The 23,981-nt window shown below is 35.0% G+C and overlaps 1 protein-coding gene across 14 annotated transcripts in view; it reads right to left on the bottom strand.

Moving 5' to 3' along the window:
• Positions 1-23,981, bottom strand: part of LOC6052855 (heterogeneous nuclear ribonucleoprotein L) — a 357,965-nt gene that overhangs the window by 117,598 nt on the left and 216,386 nt on the right. For all 14 annotated transcript variants that reach the window (XM_038253811.1, XM_038253810.1, XM_038253809.1 and 11 more), the window contains exons 5-6: positions 16,361-16,457; positions 15,680-15,737 (exon numbers count right to left, since the gene is read on the bottom strand). In XM_038253811.1, coding sequence (XP_038109739.1) covers positions 15,680-15,737; positions 16,361-16,457 — 155 coding nt within the window. The remainder of the gene's footprint in view (positions 1-15,679; positions 15,738-16,360; positions 16,458-23,981) is intronic.

Below are 23,981 nucleotides of genomic sequence, written 5' to 3'. Positions count from 1 at the left end.
GAAAAGTAGAACTTTTCAGCATTTTTTGTGAAAAGTGTTGCTATTCGATTCTGTTATTTTTGGTACAGAAAGGTAGGCTTTTTCGTCGTTCAAGAATGACAGGAAAAGTAAGTAGTTTCACGACGGAATTGCAAAAAAAGTGTTTATGACAACACTGTCAAAAAAATGAATTGTGTCAACAAGTTTCTGAAATTTCGCGTTATTTCTCGCAGTTGCAAAAAAAATGCCCCATATTTTTTCAATTGAAAATAATGTTGGCAACACTGCAAGTTTTTTTAAACCGAGTCTTGAAATATCTCAAAATGTGTTTATTTGTTATTGGCAAGTTTTGACATGCACCACTTGAATTTTTTTTTTTGATTATTCTTTTTTGAAACCAGTCAATAATTGTCTATAGGACCTTTTGAAAAAATACTTTAAAAAATAAAAATTGCAGCTATTTTTGATTTTTTGATTAGTTTGTTAGAAAATTTGTTTCTGGCAACACTGGTAATTATTTTTGACTGCATCATTTTTTTCAAAATGTGTAGTTTTTTAAGAAAACGAAAAATATAGTAGTTTTTCAATTTTAAATTTTTAATGAACTTATAATTTAATTTTCAATTTTAATTTTTCCCTTGAGACATTTTGAGCAAACATATTTTTCTAGAAATATTTTTGTTTCTAATACAGTCTTGGAAGGCCAACATTACTGCATACTTATTTTGACTGAAAATGTTACGAATTCTAGCCGAAAATACGGACCAAGTAGGTAAATCGGATTGGCAAATCCAAAAAAATTTAAAAACTTAAAAGTTTCTTTTAAACAATAACGTAAGAATTAAAAGATTTTTTTAACCTTTGTGAATTTATAAATTATTCATTGGATTTTTAAGGTTTCTTTTTCTTTATTGTTCCCCAACTTCTCATTCAAAAATTCACACATGTACCCAATTTGTGCCGAACCAAATTGATTACCAATTTAGGGATCTTCTAAATCACTTATCCACTCCGTTCCGAATCCCGATCACCCAGGAATTGGATGCCCCCTCTGACAAACAAAAACGGTTCAATATAAAGTGTCTCCCTCACGCCAACTCTCCCCATTTGTGCCCATCCCTATTGGGGGCAATTGTTCCAGAATTGGTGCCAGAGGGACTCTCTTTCTGCCCAGTATCCGACCACGTAACGACATTTTGCACTCCTTTTTCGACTCCTCGCACACCAGTCGAAAGCGTATACTCATCTCGAAATTGAATTTTGTGTTTCGTTGTCGTCACCACGTCACCACGACGACTGGTAAGGGCAGTCGATGCACGGAAAGAAATTATTGGTGGAAGTTGTGAGTTTTTTTTTATTCTTGAAGTTACGAATTTCGCGGAACTTGTCAAATTTGTCATCGTGACTTCTAGCCACAATTGAATAGTTATGTCATCAACATTGATTTAATTCAGTTGACATGAACATTTATTCATGGCATCGTGAATAACAGTGCTCATGAACTGTCAAGAATACGTTGTATAAGATACAATCATGACTGAACTGATCATCGTGCAGCAATAATCAATAATTAGAAAATTGTACTCATGAATTCGTGAATAAATGTTCACGGCGTGAATTCAAATTTAGAAACTGATTTTTCTCAGTGCCTTCAATCTGAAACGGTTCCCACGGGGACGCTTCGGAATCCGAGTTTTGCTTTCAACACAACAAGCCTGCCCGATCAGAGAAAACGCAGACAACTCCAAGCTCGGAGGAAGCTCCAGTTCCTCCGGAAGAGACACGGGGCTTCGCATCATTTGCATATCAATTCGATTGCGATGGCTTGTGTCGAAAAATTCATTTATTTTTATTTGGCCAATTTAGAATCGTCTCCCCAACCCCTCGGTTCCCCACTCCACGTCAAGTCTCGACGATTGTCTTCTCTCGATGATTATTTTGGGGTACTGAAATCGACCAAAAAGTACAGCGCTCGTCATCGAACACGCCGGCACTAACCACTCTCAACTTATTTTAGATTGACCCCGGGGCTAGTGGGTTCCGTGGCCGTGTCGAGTCGTCGTCGTCGTCGCCGTGACTGGTTTTTGAGGGTAGAAGCGGTTTCGTTCAATGAGGAGTAGACCGGCTGCGGCGGAGACGACGACAACAAGTGGTTGACACTTTCGGAATTCGGGCTGTACAGTGACATAATACGGCGATCGGAGGTGATTGGGTGTGGTTAGTGAAAAGACACAGATTCAATTTAAAAGGTGGCGGAAAAGTGTTCACGAGGACAGATTGGTCTACTGATTAGTGCTTGGTAGATCACTCGGAAAGGGGGTTTATCGATCTAGCAGAAGGCAACTATTTTGTAAATTTTATGCTGAAACCGCATATTTTTCACAATTATATCGTATGGGGATGTTTCGACTCCTTTGTTTCTTAAAAATATAATTGAGATTCTAAGAGTAAATAGCAGTTCTTTACGAAATCGATCTTTTTATTTTTAATTTTATTTCTTGTATTTTTTAATCAAGCTGAAACTTTTAAGGTGCTTTCGGTATGCCCAAAGAAGCCATTTTGCCTCATTATTTTGTCCATATAATTTTCCAAATAAATTTGACAGGTGTCCTCATAGCAACTTAGGGATCAGCAGCCGAAGCCGCCAACCACCGGGCCACGAGGCCCTTCATCGGGTTGTGCAAAACATCTTTGAACGAGTTAGGCTTCATCCATAAAGTACGTCACGCTAAAATCAGCCAAAATTTACCCCCTCCCCCTTTGTCACGCTTTCCCTATACTTATAACACGCAATGTCACACTTTCTCAGACCCCCTCCCCCTCTAGAGCGTGACATACTTTATGGACGACGCCTTATGAATTTCTGTATCAATACTGATATTTACAAAATATTTAAATTTTTTCTGAATTTTTTTTTCTATTTCTGATTTTTTTTCAAAATATTAAATTTTTTAAAAAGCTGAGAAAATTCTCTATATTTTGCTGTTTAGAACTTTGTTGATACGACCTTTAGTTGCTGAGATATTGCCATGCAAAGGTTTAAAAACAGGATAATTGATGTTTTCTAAGTCTCACCCAAACAACCCACCATTTTCTAACGTCGATATCTCAGCAATTAATGGTCCGATATACAATGTTAAAATATGAAACATTCGTGAAATTTTCCGATCCTTTCGAAAACAATATTTTTTGAATATTCAAATCAAAACTAACAGTTCAAAAGGGCCAAACATTCAATATTACGCCCTTTTGAAATGTAAGTCTAGACTAACATTGTTGCTGAGATATCGACAATAGAAAATCATGGGTTGTTTGGGTGAGTTCAAGTAAGTTCAATAAAGCAAAATAAAGAAAATTTTCTCAGCTTTTCAAAAATATTTTTTTCAAAAGTGGGCAAAAATGTGCAAAAATTTTAAAAAAGCGAAAAACTACGACTATTTTCAAAAAAGTTACTTCAAAATGACAATAACTTGAAAACGATGCACTTTATCAATAGTTCACTAAAGTACTTTATGTTTGAAAATTTGATTTTACATCGAAAAATGAAGTTGAAAATTTCGATTTTTTGAAAAAATTAAAAAAAATATTCTTGGTTCAAAAAATCATAACTCGGTCAAAGATTTTTTGCACAACCTGGAAATTTCTAAAAAGTTGTTATTTTATGTCCCCTATAACATGTCAAAAAATAAAAAAAAATAGTGTTTTTTTGTAAATCAAGTAAAATAAAAGTAAAATTAAAAATAACCAATTTTTTTACCGTGAATAATTTTTCTAGTGTAGTCCTTATCCATACCTACAACTTTGCCGAAGACACCATATCGATCAAAAAATTCCTTCAAGAGATACAGATTTTATAATTTTCAAACATCATTTTTTGTATGGACAGCTGTAAAACTTGACTGGAAAATTATATGGACAAACTAATGATGCAAAATGGCACCAAAAAGTTTCAGCATGATTTAAAAATAAAAATGACACAAAATAGCTTCTCTGGTCATAAGTTTGAGCCAAATAAAAAAAAATACAAAAAATAAAAATGGTCGAAATCGGCCGATTTCGTAGAGAATTGGCCAAATGTCAAAAATCAGTGTATTTTTCTTTTCAGAAGCTTACTCTTGATTCTAAAATTTCGAAATTATATCGAAAAGAACATTTCTAGAGTTTTTTTTTACTTGAAAAGGTCCTATAAGTTATTGTCTCTCTTTGTTTACAGGACCTATTAAAAAAACTCTAGATTTCACAAAAGATTATTATGTCAGTAAATTGAAAATGTAGGAAATTTCCTTTTGCTGGGGAAGGTATTTTTTTGTTTATAACAAATCACCTTCAAATTCCTTTATTTAAAAAAGAAAGTGCACTATTTTATCAAAGAATAGGGGAAATTTACGTATGTTTGGCAGGTTAAGCACTCGCTCCTAACTCCATCTAATTTGCCAATTTTCACTATTCAAACAACTAATTTTGGTAAACTTTTGATAGAAAATTGTCAAAGTGCAGATATGGCAACATTAGAGGTACGCTGGAATTAGATGCTGTTCCCCTAGTTATTTTCGCCTGCAAATTTGATTTTGAATTTAAAAATATTTGATTTTTTTTTCAAAAAAAAATATTTATTATTTTTTCAAAAAGCCATTTAAAACTCTAGAGAGGATTTGCAGCAAAGTTAAAAGGCACATGTCGCCACCTATAAATAAATTGCGTAAACCTATTATTTTTTGCAAAAAATGTGTTTTTCCTTCATAAGGCCGATGCAAATATTTAAAAAAGTTTTTGTCCCTCGGCCCTGGCCGAGGTCAAGGGGGGGCAAAAAATAAAAAAATATAAAAATTTAAATAACAAGCCATAGTCTACACATTTAAATGAAAAATGTGTTTTAAAATGCATTTTACACTTGTTCAGTTGTTTTGCAATCATTAGTTTTCAAAAAATCTAAGATCTGACAAAAACAAAAATTGTATCGAAAAAGAGATTTGCATCGAAAATTTTCAAAAATCTTAAGATTTTTAATAAACCCAAACATGCTAAAAATGATTTAAAACGCAGAAGAATGTATTTTAATTTGATTTCAGCTTGTTGCACTTGAATTTTCATTGAAATTTTGAAGTTTATTGTAAAAATATTTTTTTTGCCCCCTGATTTTTCGGGCCAATTTTGAAGGGGGGGGGTGACAAAAACTTTTAAAAATATTTGTACCAGCCTAATCAACATTTTTATAAAACTTATGTCGCATTCGGATGAGAAAAAATATTTCCAACAATTTAATGTATAACTTTCCAATATTTGTTTGAGTTTTGTATAAGAAAACTGTAAATTTAGAAAAAAGATAATAATTTGGACTATTTGCAGGGCCCCGGCGATGGCCTGATATGAGCTACCGAACAACATTGGCAATATGGCGTCGTTTGTTTACAAACATGAGATTGTTTGTGGACGTACCGAAAAATTTACTTTTTTGTAAAAAAATATGTATCCATTATGCAATAACATTAAGTCTTACAAAACAGACAAAGTTTCGTTAAATTCTAGACCAAAATTTATTTATTATTATTTTTCAATTTAAACCTATTTTTTCGCGATTCTGATCAAGATTGCACATCAAATCATCGTGGCTTTAGTGTATCTTTAGTTTTCACATCGGTTCACTGTAGATTCGTGTTTAAATTTTGAAATTTAGCATAAATTAAAATAAGTTGCAAAATTCCCAACTTCAGCCATGTGCAACAATTTCCACATCACCCATGCGGAAAACCGATAATGGGGTAATTCATGCGTTTCAAACTGTCAAAATTCCAAAATGTCATTGCCAATCATCGGTTCGCTGCTTTTTGGCGCCACCTACATTTGAAACACAGGCGCGCTGCAAATCCTCAAACGCAAATAATGCTTTTTCTGGTACCCTAATAACTTAAAAAAAGCAAAAAATACTCATTTTGGTAATTCAACTTTTAGTGGTTATAATGTGGTGGTAATATTCAGTTTAAAAAAAAATCCGAGTAACTATTTTTTCCTGATTTTAGTCCTAACCTACAACATTGCCGAAGATACCAAATTGATCAAAAATTCCTTCCTTATTTGTATGACCAGCCTGCAAATTTGTATGGAGCCTTGTTTGGAAAGAACTAATGAAGCAAAATGTTCCATCCCAATGAAAAATATAAAGATTTAAAATCTTGAAAAAGAAATTGCGTAATTCTAGAATATTATTCTACAAAATTGTTTGAAATTGTCAGACGTTGATGGATTCAAGTCCACCAAACCGCTTTCAACTTTTAATCTGCGAAATGACCGAAACGGATCCTCTTTCATCACGCCAGATGCGATTTCATCCACCACCGACCAAGAATGACAAGTATTTAGAACTTTAGTACACAGAAAAAAAATGATGGTAATATTACATCTGGGAAGGGGTACATCTTTTATGTCAGAAAAAAGGTGTAATTTTACTTCTGGAAATGTGTAATTTTACCACTTTTCTGGTGTAATGTCACTTTTTCAGTATAAATTGAGGTAAAATTACATCATAAAAGAGGTAATATTCAACCTTCCAAAATTAAAGCTTCCAAATTTACATTATTTTTTTCTGTGTACAAGCGAAATCACAGCAAATCTGCGCTCTGTTTCTGGCCGCCGCCGCCGCCGTCACTCGATCGACCAAATTCCGATGCCATGAGAAAGCACAGTTGTTTGGGTCGAAAAAGAGCGTTTTAAAAATAGCCCGGACGACTTTTTCTGGTGCAGTCTCGACTGCTTCGCAAACTTCAAGGGGGAGTTGGGTTTTGCTGGGGGAGGGATAGAAAATTGATTACGAACCAACGCGCGCGGCTAGCCGGCCAAATTAATCACAGAGAAAGTTTGCTGTTTCTTTCATTGCTCCAAAACATGATTCTTCTATAGCGACTTTGATTTTTCGATAAAGAACCGAAAACAAGGAATCAATTTCGCTTGAAAGACATTCCAACTCAACCACCCTGGTCTTGCCTCACCCCAACTTAAGGAGTACAACACGTGTGAACCCCTCCCGAAACAGTGCCATCTTGATAACAACAGAGCGGGACGATGGAAGCTCGCTATCAAATCGGATTGTTGAGGGTGAAAATTGACACCCGAGATCCGGGCGGAAATAAAATTTAACTCTGTGTCAAATGTTGGTGAGGCAAGGCTGTTCAAAAACACAGCTGCACGGATTGGGGCTTATTTCCGGCGGCGCCGGAAGTGCCCCGACACCTGATACGGAACGCCCTTAAATGGTTGAGCAGAATTAGAGGGAAAAGAATCGACTTGAAGACTTGGCTTGACTTTTTGGCATAAAAATCCCCAAATTGTTGATTCTCAGTAAAACAATTCGGTTTCTTTAAGAATTCAAATTCCCGAATGCAAAAAAAGAACTCCTGAATACGTAATGCACTCAATCAACCTAAGCTGCACATTAATGAAAAACTAAGCCGCTCCATCTCGTCCTTTTTCGCAAATAAAAAATGCACATTTTAATATACACACCGTGCGCCATCAATCCTCTGGAAATTTTCGCTCCCAGCACTATATCAGCTCTACATCAGTGCTTTGTTCCAAAAGAAACGGAATAAATTAGTTCAAGTTCTACCACGTGAACCGGAATATCATCTAGCTTTTCCTGGTCGAGTCACTCACATTTGAACCTTACGGAAGAGGATTTTTCCGGTTGAAACAGAATTAAACAAAAAAAAAACGCTGACGCTATTCAAATTTCAACCTTGCGCGCAAACTGGGAGTTTGAAGAACACACCAAGATTCGCCCGGCAATGCTGATTGTGCGCGCTGGATGAATTCTGTGAAGCCATTTAAAACACGAACAAATTAATTTCTGCTTGCCTGCGTACCCGTCCCGGTTTAAGCTGCGAGCGAAAAGAAAAATCTTTGTGCGAAACGGTGAAAAGTTGATTAAAAAATAACACCGCTTCGCGTATTCATTAAAATTTTGTTCTGAGGGGCAAAACGATCGAATTTAACGAACATGGTTTACGTTAGGTTAAACCAAATTTAATATTCGATGAAACGTCCATTCGGTGAAATGCTCCATTGTGAGCAAATAACCAAGTTTCTGTGAAGTCATTCGTGTGCTTTTCATCAATTTAATCAAAAGTCATTTTTCTGTAACTTTGTTTGCATGAATTTAATAATTTAAGTCCACAAAATAACCATTTGATTCGTTAGATTTGTGTAATTTTACAAATTTTGATAAATGTTATTCGATGAATCGTAATCAAAACCCAATTGACCATTGCAAAATTCAAAGTATTTTGATTGATTTCGTTAATTAGAATGTGTTTCAAGAAAATGTACTGTACTAATATTTACAGAAAAACTGGTAGATTCATAATATGGATCGTTTCAACGACCAATTGAATGGCTTTCGATGAAATGTCTATTCGATTATACGACCCATTTGATGAAATGAAATTTTTAATTGAGAGCAAATTTCCTTTCTTAAGTTTCTGTGGAACGACCCATAAAAGTTCATAAAAAAACATTTTCCTATAGCTCGTGAAAAAAGTTCGGCAAAATGACCAATTCGATAAAATGACCACTCGGTTAAATAAACCTTTCCTCGGAATAAACATTGAGTTATTTGTTAGATTTGTGTTATTTTTATTAGTTTCTAGACATTTGCAGAGATTTTGATGAAATGGATTGTTCGATTATTCGTCCAATCAAACGGCCAATTGACCGAAGTTGCAATTATCAGTGATTTATTTCGTTGAATATATGAACAGTATTTGCGAAAGAAATTCGAGAACTTTTGGAGGAATGAAATTCCCATTCTAAAGTGGAATGTGTCGTTTCATCGAATAAGTCATTTCACCGAAACTAATTTGCAGTAAAATTGGTAGATTCATCATATGGATCGTTTCAACAAATGGACATTTGGTAAAACGAAGTAGCCCTTAAATAATTCATTTCGGTGAAATGGCCTTTAATCCTGTATTGAAATAATTTTTGAGTGAATCGTTAGATTTGAGTTTTTTAGTTGAATTTTAGATTATATTTGCAGGATTATGATGAAATGGATTGTTCGATGAATCGCCTATTCAAAACGGCCGATTGGCCTAAACAGTAGTTATCAGTGATTAATTGCATTAAATGAAATTTTCACTGTTTAAAAGAATGGGCCATTTCACCGAAACTAAAGAACATAGACTTAAATATCTGGGAAAATTGGTAGATCCATTATGGATTATCCACACAGAATGGTCCTATCAAATGAACGTTTCGTCAAATGAATCAGCCTCAAAATACCGAATTTCGGTGAAATGGCCCACAATCCTGTAGTTGACTTATTCCAAAAAAGTTAAGTACTTTTAAAGCAGACATAACTACTTGAAAACTCAGTTGAATACCGAGGAAAATTTAAGAAAATTCCCCTCAGAGATTAATCAGTGCTACGTGAGAGGAAAAAAAACTCCAAGCATCTAGAGATGATTTTTCAATCAAGATGAAAAGGCACGACTAGAGAAAAAAAAAAGAATTCTAGAAGTCGGGCAAGCGAGCATGAAAAACACCATCAAACATATGCAAATATTTGTACCGGTTTGTCAATGTCGTGTGCCGAGCACTTTTCCAGCAGCTTTTCACTCTTCAGACTACAAGACTTGAACAAACTCGAGAAGTGAGGCTTGTACTCCGGTGGGAAAATAGGACGGATTGATTTGAGATTTTTGTGTGTGTGTTTTTTTTTTTGTTGGAAAATTTCTCCACGGAATTGGTTGAGCTTCATTTGTTTGATATTTGAACAGGGACATTATTTGTAGAACAAAATGAGGAGGAAACAACGGAATTTGTTAAGAAAAACTTATTTAGAACAGATTCGTCATTTTCAACCTGAGTACTCAGTTAAAATAAATTTCACTCAACCTTCAAAAGTGGCAAAAAATCATCTCACCCGAGATGAGATAATTGCAGTCGCGATGAAACGGATTTACAGCCCGTTTCATCACTCGCTGACAGCCTTTTGTCATTTGGGTCACACCTAAATTACCCACACTCGCAACTTTTGGCGATGAAATATTTGCAGTCTCAGCAGGGTGTGTGCACTTTGCGACCATCAAAAGAAAATTATGGCAACCGAGAGAGGCCACCAAACCCCATTAAGTGCAAACTGGCAGCAAAACAAAGCTAATAAAATGCTGTGTGTGGTCTAAAATTTGCCAGAAATTTACGAGAAATGCACGTCCCAAAACTTATTTCACCGAAGGACCGCTCACAGCTGGTTCGCCCACTGTCAATCAGCTGACGCGTTTGTGGTGCAAAAAGTGACAGCCCAGGGGGGCGGTCACCTGCCGCAAAACCTCGCGCACGCAACTGCGAGGCGATGTTTCCGTTTCGATGAGTTTCCTTTTGCGGTGGTTAAAATAGCACCAACTCGAACGTGTGTGTGCGATAATCGGTTGAACGCTACAATTTTTGGTTTTCTTTTTTTTTTTTTGGGAAATTTTGTTTACTGTACTAACAACCAACGTCATGGACAATAAGTTAGTCTTCGGTAGACGTAACGCCAGCAAGAATGGAACGCATGTGTTTTTGCGACACAATAAAAAAAAAGTTTTACATAAAATACATGTAAATACGAACTAAAAAATCACGTAATATTACACCAATACTTTGTACAGGTAATTTAAAAAAATACAAAGAGGTGATTTTGAAATTAATTTTTCAAGGTGTAATTTGCTTTCAAAGACAAGTAGGTCAAAACAATTTGCGGCTTGTGGCTATTTTGGCAAGAAAATGTAACAAGATTTGTTTGGAATGTGTGACGATAAAGAAAATTTAATTGCTTTGAAAGTATCTGCTTTATTTTGGGTTGAAAAAAATATCTCTCAGTTGATTTGTAGCAGAAGTTTTGTAATTGGCTTAATAGTATGTTTTAAACTATAATATAACTACATAATGTATCTAATCTTTAAATTAGAAATTAAATTTGAATAAGATGTGAAATAGTAATAAAGCTCCAGCACATTTTTTTTTTTCATCCGAAAAATTATAAAATTTTGCTAAGGTTTAATTTTAAATGAGATGTAAGCATTGGCAAGTTCCAAATTAGTGCTTATTGAAAGAAACCCTTTAAAATATCCCTTTTCTTTTTGATTTGCCTTCCTCACTGAGGTAAGGCTATAATCCTGCTCGAAAAATGAACTTTTGAAAAACAGCTCGTAGACCTATATTCATGTATACCTATCGACTCAGAATCGAAAACTGGACAAATGTCTGTGTGTGTGTGTATGTGTGTGCATATTCCCCTTGGTGCTCAAAATTCTTGCCAAGTTTTCTCGGCACTGGCTGATCCGATTTGAATCAAATAAGTTGCATTCGATCCGGTTTGGTGCCCCATACTGCACTATTGAATTGTTTGAAGAACCGATAAGTAGTTCAAAAGTTACATATAAAAAAGTGTCAGAAATGCTAATCGGATCTCACATAAATGCATGTAAACTATGTCCAGACCCATTACCCGACCCATCGTTGGTTAGGTTATCAAAAGACCTTTCCAACGAGTCCAAAACGAGTCCAAACATTCTGGCAGCCCTGTCTCAAGTTATGACCACTTAAGTGATATTTATGTACTTTTTTGATGGCGGATCTCACTTAAAAGTATGTAAACTATGTCCGTATCCATTATCCACCCATCGTTGGATAGGTCATCAAAAGACCTTTTCAATGAGTCCAATTCGTTGAAGATCTGGCAACCCTGTCTCAAGTTATGACCACTTAAGTGATATTTATGTACTTTTTTGATGCCGGATCTCACTTAAATGTATGTAAACTATGTCCGGATCCATCATTCAACCCATCGTTAGATAGGTAATTGAAAGACCTTTCCAATGAGTCCAAAACATTGAAGATCTGGCAACCCTGTCTCAAGTTATGACCACTTAAGTGATAATTATGTACTTTTTTGATGCCGGATCTCACTTAAATGTATGTAAACTATGTCCGGATCCATCATTCAACCCATCGTTGGATAGATAATTGAAAGACCTTTTCAATGAGTCAAAACATTGAAGAAAGCAAAGCAACTGTACGCCTGTAAAATGCATTTTAAAACACCTTTTTCATCCAAATGTTGAAACCTAGGCTTGTATTTTTAATTTTTATATTTTTTTATTTTTTTGCAATAAGAATATTCAATAATCACACAGTTAAAAAACATAAAATTGGACGGTGTTTTTTTGGAAGGTTGTAATTTAACCTCAATTTAGATTGATTTAGTGACTTACACCAGAAAAGTGGTAAAATTACATATTTTCAGAGGTAAAATCACACATTTTTTTACCTTGTAGATTATAGTTTTATTTAAAAAAAAATACAAAAACTGTGCAAGCTATGAAACAAAAGATCCAAGATTGATACATATTCATTCCTTTAACACAAAAAAAATAAAATTTAAGATTCCAGTAAGCGATGTCAAACCCATAAGAATTATGCCTGTTATCTCACATGCTTTTATAAGCGATAGAAATGGCAATCACAGTTTTGGCACCCCCCAATAAAAGGATTTATCTGCTCAGAAGCAGGCTAATAACGTGTCATCATCGGCCGTTAAGACATTCGTCATAATGGCCATAAAATCCCCCCACTCGAAGCAGGGAAGCTTCCTTAAAGTGACACAACACCACTATCATAAACTGGTTCGACATTTGGACAATTCTTTACCGCGCCGCGTACAAAAATAAAAATAAAGAAATATAACTGCGCTCGTCACACCCCTTGCTGCCATTTTCTTGCTGAAGTTAAATCTTTATATTTTGAGCGAGCATTTCCCGAGGCCTCGAGACTCCATTAACGGCGCGGGATCACCTCCTCTCAACCATAAACGTGCGCTTATTGCCTTCAATAATGTGTAAAATTGAATCAATAAAAGACTGCTTTTGTCTCATTTCTTGAAGTTTCCCTCCACTTTCTTTTTAGAGGAGAGAAGAAAAATCTCGAAGGTGGCCATAAAAATTGTTATTTCTGGTCAAAACCCCATCCACTGTTTGATCTTTTTTATCCGGAAGAGAGGAGTTTTCTTTTGATCGATTTGGTCATCATTTTGCTGCGACGAAACACAATTTGGAAGTTTTGTCGTGCGAAAGCTATTTCGTTTAGATCACCCTCTCCCTTCCGGGGTGGGAGTGGACACAATTTTCCCCGGGAAAAAAAAATCTCCAACAAAAAATCTTGTGTGGATCATGGCAGAGTCGTGCCCGAAAAAGTGAGAAATTGTTCGATTATCCCATTTTTATCGTTTGGAACTTTAACGACAAGTTTGTCACAGTTTTGCTACTTTTTTTGTGGCTTTAACTTTCGACATAGATTCAACCCATTAATCCGAACACGTTCTTTGCTATTTTATTTACCACAAAAAAAAAACAAATGCGAGATAAATTTGACAATGTCGGTGCAAAAACAGCGCACTCTCGGCGACTTTCGATTCGAAGAAAGGATGATTTTCCCTCGAACTTTGACGCTTGAAGCTTGTTAGCTTCAAATGGGCATTAAGCAGTCTCGTTTGGTAAGTGGAATTTAAACGAGCGGACCAGGTACGTCAAACACGAGAAGATGTTTTGACCAGTTTTTTTTATTTTTTTTGGAAAGAGGCAGCGTAATGGGAAAAGTTTTTACCTATTGGAAACTCCGGAGGTTGTGATGAACAGCATAGAAATAAGAAAATATCATTACTTCAAGTTTTCAAAAAGTTTTCAACAATTTGAATACTGTTTTCTTTTAAAAAATTTTTACAGATCCTGACAGTGTTGCCAGATCATCAAAAATTTAAAATCATCGAAAAGATTCTTCATATACATTTTAAACGCTATACAGAAAGTTGGTTTGGATTTTTTTTCATTCAGTTTCTAAGACAGTGTTGCCAGATCAAAAATTCTAAATTATTTGAAAGGTTGTTTAAATATAAAACAGAGTTTCGGAAAATCATTTTCGTTCAAAATTACAACAGCCAGCATTGAATTCGTCTGAAAATGTCACATAAGTATACATAACGCTTGATAGTTCTATCTTTTACTTTTTTGGAAATAAACCGTTTTGTGTTTTCCAATTTCCGAACAAAAGCAACAAATACAAGCACATTAATGTAAGTATAATTGATTATCCATGAACTATATTGCACATCTTTTTAAAGGGCAAAATGTAAAAATAGAGTAAATATATAAAACACTCAAACAAATAGTGTAAAAAATGTGTTAATGCGACATTCAACATTAAAAATTTGTAAAAAAAAACTTGAAAATATTTAATAAATGTTTATCCAATATCGGTTAGTGAAAAACAATAAAAAAAATTAGAAACAAAAACGTAAAAATGTAAGCGTGTTACAAACATTTTGTTTTCAGCATTCTTTGACCATAAATGAACCACAAAAAAATGGTATCAAACAACGCAAAACCATGTACAAACAAGCAGAAGTCACTAACCGGAATCTATCAACAACCAAAAAAGTTAAAAAAAAACATAAGCTACAAACGAAAGACGTCTGACGTAAAAAAAACACAAAAAGAAAAAAAAACAAAACAACAACAATCTGACAAGTGGCGAAAAATAAATCCAAACAAAGCCAACAGACATAAGGTCGTAAACAAACTAATGAATGAATGGGCGAAAAAATCGCGCTGCAAAATCGTAAATCAATTCACAATCGCCCGCGAAAAAAAGAGTAACTCACACACTTATAAAAAATCAAAACAAATACGCTAGCAAAGATGAGACACACACCATGCGCGAAGCAAAGCGAATTAAAAATATTTAACAATAACAAAAAACGAGTTAAACAAAGTTTGCTTGTTTTTTTTTTCGTCGACTGCAACTCTTTGACGCTTAAATAATTTCACATGGCGCGTGAGGTAAAAAAGCATCAGTCTTTCTGCACTTTTCGGCATCATCTCGCTCTCTCGCCGATTTTTTGCTCTCTTCCTTCCTTTTTGCTCGCGCGCTCTCTTTCTGCCGCCGCCGCTGCTGCACAATTCGTCGCCGACAGCCGCCATAATTTATGGATCACCGTTATGGCAAATGAAGAGGTGACACTTAATTTTTATTACTACCGGCCCGCACCACCCCCCTCTGCTGGTGATATTTTGTTGCAGTTTTTTTTGTTTTGATTTGCAATGTGTGCGTTTTTATTTTCGCAGTAGCCAAACGGAAAAGGATAAATTTTAGGATTTTGTATGCCTATATTAATGTGTGTCCATTTTTTTGGTATTATTTTTGTTTGGCCTATATGTGGTTGTGCTGTTTGTGGCCCTCCCCCTTAACTATACGTTTTTGAGTTATGGTTTCAGTTTGGGAGCCTAACGCACAATATTTTTTAGATGTGCGATGTTTTTTTTTTTTTGTTTAATTTCAACGAATTACAGTAAAGGAATTATCTGCGCGAATTTCAACTGCACAGTTTGGATGAAAATGAATGCGATAAGAGTGGGGATTTTAATTTATAGGAAAGTAATACAAAAAAGAGTATATTTTCAGTAGAGCTTGTCAGTTATTATCACTTTTCGAGAAAAATAAAGTAGTGAGACAGAGAGTGAGAAACGAAGTTTTTTTTGATGAACAAAAAGAGTGTGAGTTAAAAACAGAAAAAAGGTTTAAAAAAATAGGAAGAGGTAGTTTTTTTTTGCGCTAAGATGGTAAAATGTACTTTTTTTTCTTAAGTAAGAGAGGAAAAAACGTAAATCCTTACCCAATGTGTAGTCCCAACTGGAGTCCGTGTCGTTTTTGTAAACATTGAGTTTTTCTGGCTGTTGGTTGTTGGTTCATGATGATTTTTATATTGGTTGGTGGCATGATGACGGATTTTTTGAGAATTTTTTGTGGTTGTTGTTGTTGTTGTCGAGAGAAAAAGGCGGGAATTAGAGAGAGATATTGTGGTGTAAATGTATTGTGGTGGCGTTTTGTGTTGTAAGGTTGTTTATCTTTTTTTTAAATCATGTTAATAAAGTTTCGTTCAAGGTGGAGAGAGAAAGTTTACAAATGAAGAGAACGGAAACGGACGAAACAATGGAAAGTTGACAGATCGAACTCATTTTCTGTACTAGAAACAATATGGAGGAGATGTTTTGAATCAGATTTTTAAAATGAACAAAATACAAAGAAAGTGTGGAACATCCATCGGAAATTTACTCTAATATAAAAACAAAATGTTCTAAACATCTGTCAATCAGTAAAAAAAAATAATAATACATCCGACAGTCAAAGAGATTCGACAAAACAATAAACAGCCTAACTGTCATAAACAAACGAACGCAGTGTGTCGCTTTCTCGCTCCATTTGTGCGAACGATACTCTTCTTTTTTTATCAAATAGCTTCAAAACAAGAAAGCGGAAAAACGACCACCGGGAAAACTAAACTGCGCAAATTTACCTTGGCGTAGTCGATCTTCAGTGTGCAGCAGCCGGAGTAGATGTCGCACCCGTTCAGGGCTTCCCGGGCTCGGGTGGCGGAATCGATGCTGTCGAACGTGCACGGCGGGAAACAGATCTTTTAGTTAAGGAAAAGTTTGGATGTTGCTAAAGTTGTGGAACGATGTATTTAAATAGTAAAACCTGGAAATAGAAACAGTAAACATGTGTTTTCCGTAGTTTTCCGCTCAAATTACTGTCTTTAAAACTATATTTTTAAAATAAATGAAATTATCTAAAATTATTTCTTGAGCCATGTTGTTCATTGTTTTTTATACAAAAAAAACTGATTTAATGTTAAAACTTGTTGAAAATTTTGTTCTAAATTAAAATAACTTGTTATGCTATAAGTAAATTCAATCTGAATATTTTTATTTTTCAATTATTAAAATCTGGCTGGAACGATGAAAAGTAGAACTTTTCAGCATTTGTTTTCTACTATGTTTCTACTCGAATCTTTTATTTTTGGTAGAGAAAAGAAGGCTGTTTTGGCGTTCAAGAAAACAATTCCGTCGTGAAACTACTTACTTTTTCTGTCATTCTTGAACGGCGAAATAGCCTACTTATATGTACCAAAAATAACAGAATCGAATAGCAACACTTTTCAAAATAAATGCTGATAAGTTCTCCTTTTCAGCACTCAAATGGGTGCTGAAAAGTTGAACTTTTCAGCACTTGTTTCGAAAAGTAACACTTTTCAACAATTTTTTGATTTGAGCGATTTATTGACAAAATACATGAAAATTTGACATAAAATTTCACTCAGTGTGTGTTTTTTGGAAATGCAAAAATCGTTGTATAGAACTCGTTGCAAAACTTGATTTTTTTCAACACTCTTCGTATTTATCCAACTCGGTGAACCTCGTTGGATAAATGTACGACTCGTGCTGAAAAAATCCTCTTTTTGCAACTTGTTGCATAAACTACTATTTCAAAACTAGTGCTGAAAAGTTTAACTTTTCAGCATCCATTTCAGTGCTGAAAAGTAGAACTTTTCAGCATTTGTTTTGAAATGTGTTTCTATTCGATTCTGTTATTTTTAGCAGATAAAAGTAGGCTGTTTCGTCACGCGAGAATGACAGGAAAAGTAGGAAGTTTCAAGACGGAATTGCAAAAATGAATTTTCAAATCTGCATTATTTTTTTTTAATTTAAAAATACTTTATGAAACAAGCATCCTTTCAAAAAAAAATCGAAGAGCTGAGTAAATTTTGTTACAAATTCTCTTTTTGGACAATGATGATCAGCTGCTGGTTGCTGAAATAGAGAATTTTGAAATTAAAATGTTGTGAAGAATTAGTTTTTCACAGTGCCATCTTATGAGCCTTCATTTTTCAACTCGTGATATCTTGAAACTGTTGATACGATTTTCAATACATATAAAAAAGAAATTTTTGTTTAATGCTGTGTTGTTTTTAATTAAAATAGTTTCCAAATTGAAAAATCTTACGCTTAAAAATTTAGAATACGTGTTTTTCATCCTTTTTACTTAATTTATAAAGTTCTAAATTATGAAAAAGAGTAGAAAATTGCACAAAAATTTCGTTGTTTATACTGAACATCAACCAGTAGCTTCCGAGATATAGCAAGGCCTGATAAGATGACACTGAGAAAAAACTAATTTTTCACATAATTTAAACTTCAAGAGTTTTCTGTAAGTTTTTTGAAAACTTTTTCTTACTCTTGTCTATTCCATAGTTATAAGTAATAATTTTTCGATTGAATCACGATGTAAATCACAGCTGAAAGGAACACCAAAACTCTGTTGTGTACCTAAATGAACTCATTGTAAATTGATTATTCACAAATAAAACCGAATTGAATTGAAATTGAATTAAACTTCAAGAGGCTGCACAGTGGATCCTCTCCGAACAAAGGTGTGACAAAATAAAAAAATTCAGATATTCTACCAAATATGTCATATTAGGGTAATTTTGGGCAGCTGAATTCAAAAAATACATTTATTTTTTCATGAAATAAAATTTATGTACATTAGGGTGGTTCATAAATAATTATTTTTAAATATTTTTTTAGTTGCTGAAATTGTATTTTTTATATCAATAGTAGCTTGGAATTTTGATTTTGTGTGTGTATAAATCTTAACAAATAAAATGTTAGGGTGGTGCCATATCACAATGATCCATAACCGAAATTTTGTTAAACAAAATTCGTAGATACCACACTTTTAAATAACAGCTTTGTTATCTTCCGAAAAGTTGATCAGGGTCAGTACAGTAGTAACGTTAGGGTGATCCAGTTAATAGGGTGTTCCAAAATTTGTGTAATTGAGGAAAAGTGTTATTTGGCTTCTGTGAGATTATTATAACATTTTAACTGTGCACATTTTAGTAGTATCTGTAGTTTAGGTAGAAAAAGATCAGAAGAAATTTCTAGAGTTTTTAAAGGTGAAACAATATAAATTAAAGGTTGATTTGTGTTGAGGCCAACGAAAATTCGATTTCAAGTTTTTATCTCCTTCCCCTTTCGAATATTCTCCAAATACTAGGGTGCAAAACAAAGATCGTCACCTACAAAATAAATAAATCATTAACTTTTTTGCAGTAGAGTTATTAATTAGAATAACATATGATACATTTTAATTTATAAATTTGAGAATAAAGTTTTCAGTTTTATTTTTTTATTTCCCATCTTTCCTCCTCTCTTCATCCACGACTAGAGCCAATGTCTGCTCTGCTTTTTATGTACTAAGCTACACATAAAAATAGGTAAGGTAAAAACTGCTTTTAGGAAGACTTTTTGGAAGACTTTTTGGGACAGTGCATGGTTAGGATACACAAAAGAAATCTATCGTACTAAAAAAAAGTATGTACCGTCATCAGGGGTGACATTAGGTCTGGGGGTGAGATTTAGTCATACAAATTTTAGCAATTTTGTATGAATGTATCTCACCCACCAGACCCAATGTCACCCCTGATGACGGTATTCATTAAAATGTTTGCAATTGCTCATTAGGTAACATGTTTATCACTGCTCGCATCACTTTGTTCCAATAATTCTCCACGCAGATACACATTGCAGCTTGTGTGCCATCTTGTGACACGTCCTATCTTTTTCAGCAGACGGGTCACAAGATAGCACACAAGCACATGTGAAACTTTCCGATAGAAAGTATTTTCGCCGTTGAAGTTTTCAGTCATTCCAACAGGAATATTTAACCAAGTCATAAAAAAGACGATGGAGAGGGGGGAGGGGGGGATCTTGGTACACTAAGAAATCCTAAATCCAGTATTATTTTAGTACATTTGTTGAATTCTTGAATATGAAGAAAAATCAAAAGTCGATTGCCATATCTGACTTTTTGATCCGATTCGTGAATAGAGTAGAGTAGATCCACTTTGACTTTTTTTAGAAACATGCAAATTTTGATCTTTCGAGCAAGTATGAGAAAAATTTGCTATACACAGCCTGAAAGTACATTAAATTTCATGACAGAAACTGCATACGAGACTTTGGTCACACCCGTACAAAATTGTTCCTGAAGAGTTGAAATTCGAAAAAATCTTGAAAATAGGTAATGCTTTCTTTCGTTTGAACAGCTCAGGGGTCAATCAAAATTCCAAGAACAGTAAAATTAACAACTTTTAAATATCTTTCAAATGCAGTCAAAAGAATCAAATTTGGTTTAAAATTGGCTGAGTTATGCAAGTTTTAAGAAAAAATATTTTTTGCGAATTTTGAAGTATCAGCTACTAGAAATAACAAAAATGTCGGCACTCTCAAAGCCGCCAAAAATTCAAATTCCATCCAATCTTGCTCAAAATTTGGGAAAGTGTTTTTGAAGGTATGAGAAAAAATAGAAAAATACTAACACTAGTGTAATTTAATTTTCATTTTTTGATTTTTGTCACACCTGGATCCACTGTGGGCTGTATCTCAGCAGTAATCAGTCCGATCAACACTGTCAAAAAATGATAATCACATTTTACAGAAATTTATAACTCCGGATATTGCTACATCCTGAACTCTAGCACCAAAGATAACTTTTTCAGATCCCTAAACATATCCAAAATAAATTGAGCATTGAAAAAAGTACGTGTTTTGGGATTTAAATTTTAGGTGACAAAAGGTGAAAAAATCAGCATATTTTATTTTTCCGTGTACATATCGTGCTTGCCGTTTCATTAGGGCAACTTTTTTAAACAACAGTGTGACGCGATTTAATAAGCAAATGAATGTTGAAAACCCTGTTTAAAAGTTGAAACAATTACTTTTTTTGCAAAAGATAACTAATGGTTTGCGCCATAGCACATTAAAAAATGAAATAGCATATAATTAACGAAAATAAAACAATTTGCATAATCTTTATTAAATTATGTTAAATTCCCGAGTAAAATTTTCAACCCGACTCAACAAAGACATCCCACACTAAGAAACGACCGCGCTGGGACAAAATTATCCCCCATTTATTAGCCGCTGGTTTTTTTTTTTTTTGGGTCAAGGGGGGCACTCTCTCAAGAGGTCAAACGGAAAGGCTTTTCTTTTCAATTCCGGCCGAGCCGAGCTAATGGGCCAGCTCAATGGTGTCGCACTTTTACAAAGTGCGAAATTTGAGACGACTAACCAAAAGCAACAACGGAACATGGCGGATCTTAGCTGATTAGAATCTTGAGCAGCAGTTCCCCAAACTTCTCGTTGACTGATGATGATGACGGCGAAAGGGGTACTCTTTTCGCCGCACAAGTGTTGAACCCCTAAGAAGGGTTCTCCAATGTCGTCGTCGTCGTCGGCGACGGATATTTATGGGATGATGGGCCGCAATTAGGCGTAAACGGACACGGGACGCTTTGTTTTGGAGAGGGGGGGGAGGGGGGGGTTTTCCTTTCGAGCAGATGGCATAGGCCAGAGGACATTCCGGGAAGAAATTAAGTAATTACTCCCCGAGACGTTCTGAAAGGACTTATGGGCGACGGAAGAAGGCTCTTTGGAGCTAGATGTGTCAAAAAAGATAATGACGAGTTGATAAAGCCGTCTTGAAAATACTCGTTTAGTAAAATGATTTGAAAAAAAAACAAGGGCGTCTATGTGGATCTAAAGATATAAGGATGTCAACTCATCAAGCTTGTGTGGTGTTATGTTTTGTTTCTTTCAGTGAATGCCCAGTTGAACTCTTTAAAAAAGATTCCACTAACGTGGTTTATAACAATTTTGTAAAAAAAACTCTAATAAACCAACGGTGTCAAGGGCGTCTACGTGAACCAATCAACCCAAAAAATGTCATCACGGTCAAGCAAACAACTTCCAAACTCCAACGCGCGATACTTTCCATCAACCGGCGCTGCCGAAAATTTAACATTTACGGTTCAATTAATACTTAATTGATAATTTAATGTGCTATAAATCCGGTTTTTATGGCGACTTTATAGACCCGATGGTGGAATTTATTATTCTTTCGCTTCGGAATCTCGCTCACATCGAAAATTTATATTCCACCAACAGAAAACGCTGCGCTACATGTGTTTGTGCGAGTGTTTTGCATGTGAAACATTCATAATGTGTTACGCTCGCACACACATACACCCACTCATCACTTCCTGTACAAATTAGTGGTTTTAAGGTTAGGTCAGTATTTGGTCACTCAATTGCAAGCCAGCTCGTAAAAGTGAACCACTTTTTGTCCTCTTCCTTTTTATTCTTCCCCTCGGGAATCTTGCCTGTGAACTTACTGACTGAATTAAAGCATAAATTTTAGATTAAAAATGCTGTTTTATGGCACAGGAGGGTGAGAGATGTGCAAGATGGCGCTCAGGTCGCAACTGTCACCTTCAGCTTAATTTACATCGCTTCTGGCACTTGGTGTGCAATTTTTGGTACAGGAAGGTTCACTTCCCACACATTAAAAAAAATGTCATATTTTTTACATAATTTTACCTTAATTTAAACAGAAAATACAAATTTCCAAAAAAGCATGTAAATTTACATCTCTCTGCACTCTTCAACAAAAAATATGGTAAAATTGCATTAAAAGGATGGCAATTTATAAATTTACACATTTTTACTGGGCAGAAATCCAGGACGCCACCGGCGCAAAATTGGACAAGTAATTGCGCGCCACTGTGTGGGCGTTTTTATGACAACCGTGTAATTTTTGTTGTGTTTGTTGGGGGCGCTCACCTTTTTTAATGTGAGAGCCCGGAAGCGCCAAGAATTGAACCATAAATTGGATGGAAATGACAACCGATAAAATCCCCCTGGCCCCTCTGTAATTAATTTATTTGAGTGAGAATAAATCTTTGGACAGGGGATTTTTATTGGCACTTTCGGGGGTGGATGTTTATAATTGTAACGTGTTACTGGGCCAGTCAGTTTTGCCTTGCGGGGATGGTTCGACCTTTTGTTGTGATGTAAATTGCTGTCACTTTAATCATAATTTACTGGCGGACATTATTTTTATATTGTTTGAGCAATTGGTGGAGCTTTAATGCATACATGGTTTATGGACACCTGTAAATAAAGCTCATTTAAACTGATTGCTGTAGATTGTAGAATTACAAACATGTAAAAATTACAAACATGTAAAATTAAAACCATGTAAAATTACAACAATGTAGAAATTAAAGCATATACAATTGAAGGATTGTTAGATTTCAAAATTAGTTTATGAAATTGAAATATTGTAAGATTGTAAGATCACAATGTTTGTATAGTAAGTTTACCAGTCTGTTTAATCGAAAGTTTGGATAGCTTTAAATAGAATAAAATAAATATGGAGAAAAAATAGTCCGTCGAAGGAGTGAAACATTTTACTATTTAAAAGAAAAAACTTTTAATCAACTTGAGACGAGTTGAAATTCAAATTCTCCCTTAAACTTTGAAATTAAAAGCTGCACAAATTAAACTTTCCATCCGAGAAAAAGCGAACTCGATAAATACTCAGAAACACATTTTTTTCGGTCAACGAGCTTCCCCTCAAGCCATATTTCACAAGCAGATCGAGCAGGGGTAAGAATACGTTTTAATTCCACCAAAAACGACTCCTCCCCCACGGGCAAAAGCCTAAATTAACGCTCTTGCCCAAAGTTCCACTCGTCACATCGTTTGTGCGTGAAAATTTTCAAATTTTCTTGTAAATCGCCACTTTGAACCGCTCTTTCCCTCATGTCCAATTCCGTGTGCCCCCCTCCAAACAGCTCGATTTAATTTACTTGTGCTAAGCCAATTTGGGCAAGCCTCAAAATGGGCCTCCCTTCCCCTTCTTGAAACGCAATAACAAGTGTGGTGCGCGCTAAATTTAATCTTCTCTCGCCCCCCGAAAGTGGATTTAAAGTTGGAGGGCAAGCGCAAAACTATGGTGCTTCTGTTGTGTTTTGTGGTGGCGGAAGAAAATTCAGCAAAGTTAATGAAACTTCCTGGCCACAGTTTCCTCCAATCGCTAGGAGTCGGGGAAGGATCAAGGAGTTGATGAAGAAGTTTCCTGCTCAAATGTCAGGCAACATAATCTTTTGGAACCTATTGACTACACCGTGAACACAAGTAGTTAAGGGGAAGGTAGAGCAAATTTTGTTTCAAAAATTGAAGCAAGTGATTTGGAAATAAAAAAAATTATTTAAAGAATCTTGGAATTTG

The sequence above is a fragment of the Culex quinquefasciatus genome, chromosome 2, assembly GCF_015732765.1.
Source record: "Culex quinquefasciatus strain JHB chromosome 2, VPISU_Cqui_1.0_pri_paternal, whole genome shotgun sequence".
NCBI classification, from domain to species: Eukaryota; Metazoa; Arthropoda; class Insecta; order Diptera; family Culicidae; genus Culex; species Culex quinquefasciatus.
The sequence above is the reverse complement of the archived record's forward strand: the minus strand, read 5'-3'. Positions and strand labels throughout refer to the sequence as shown.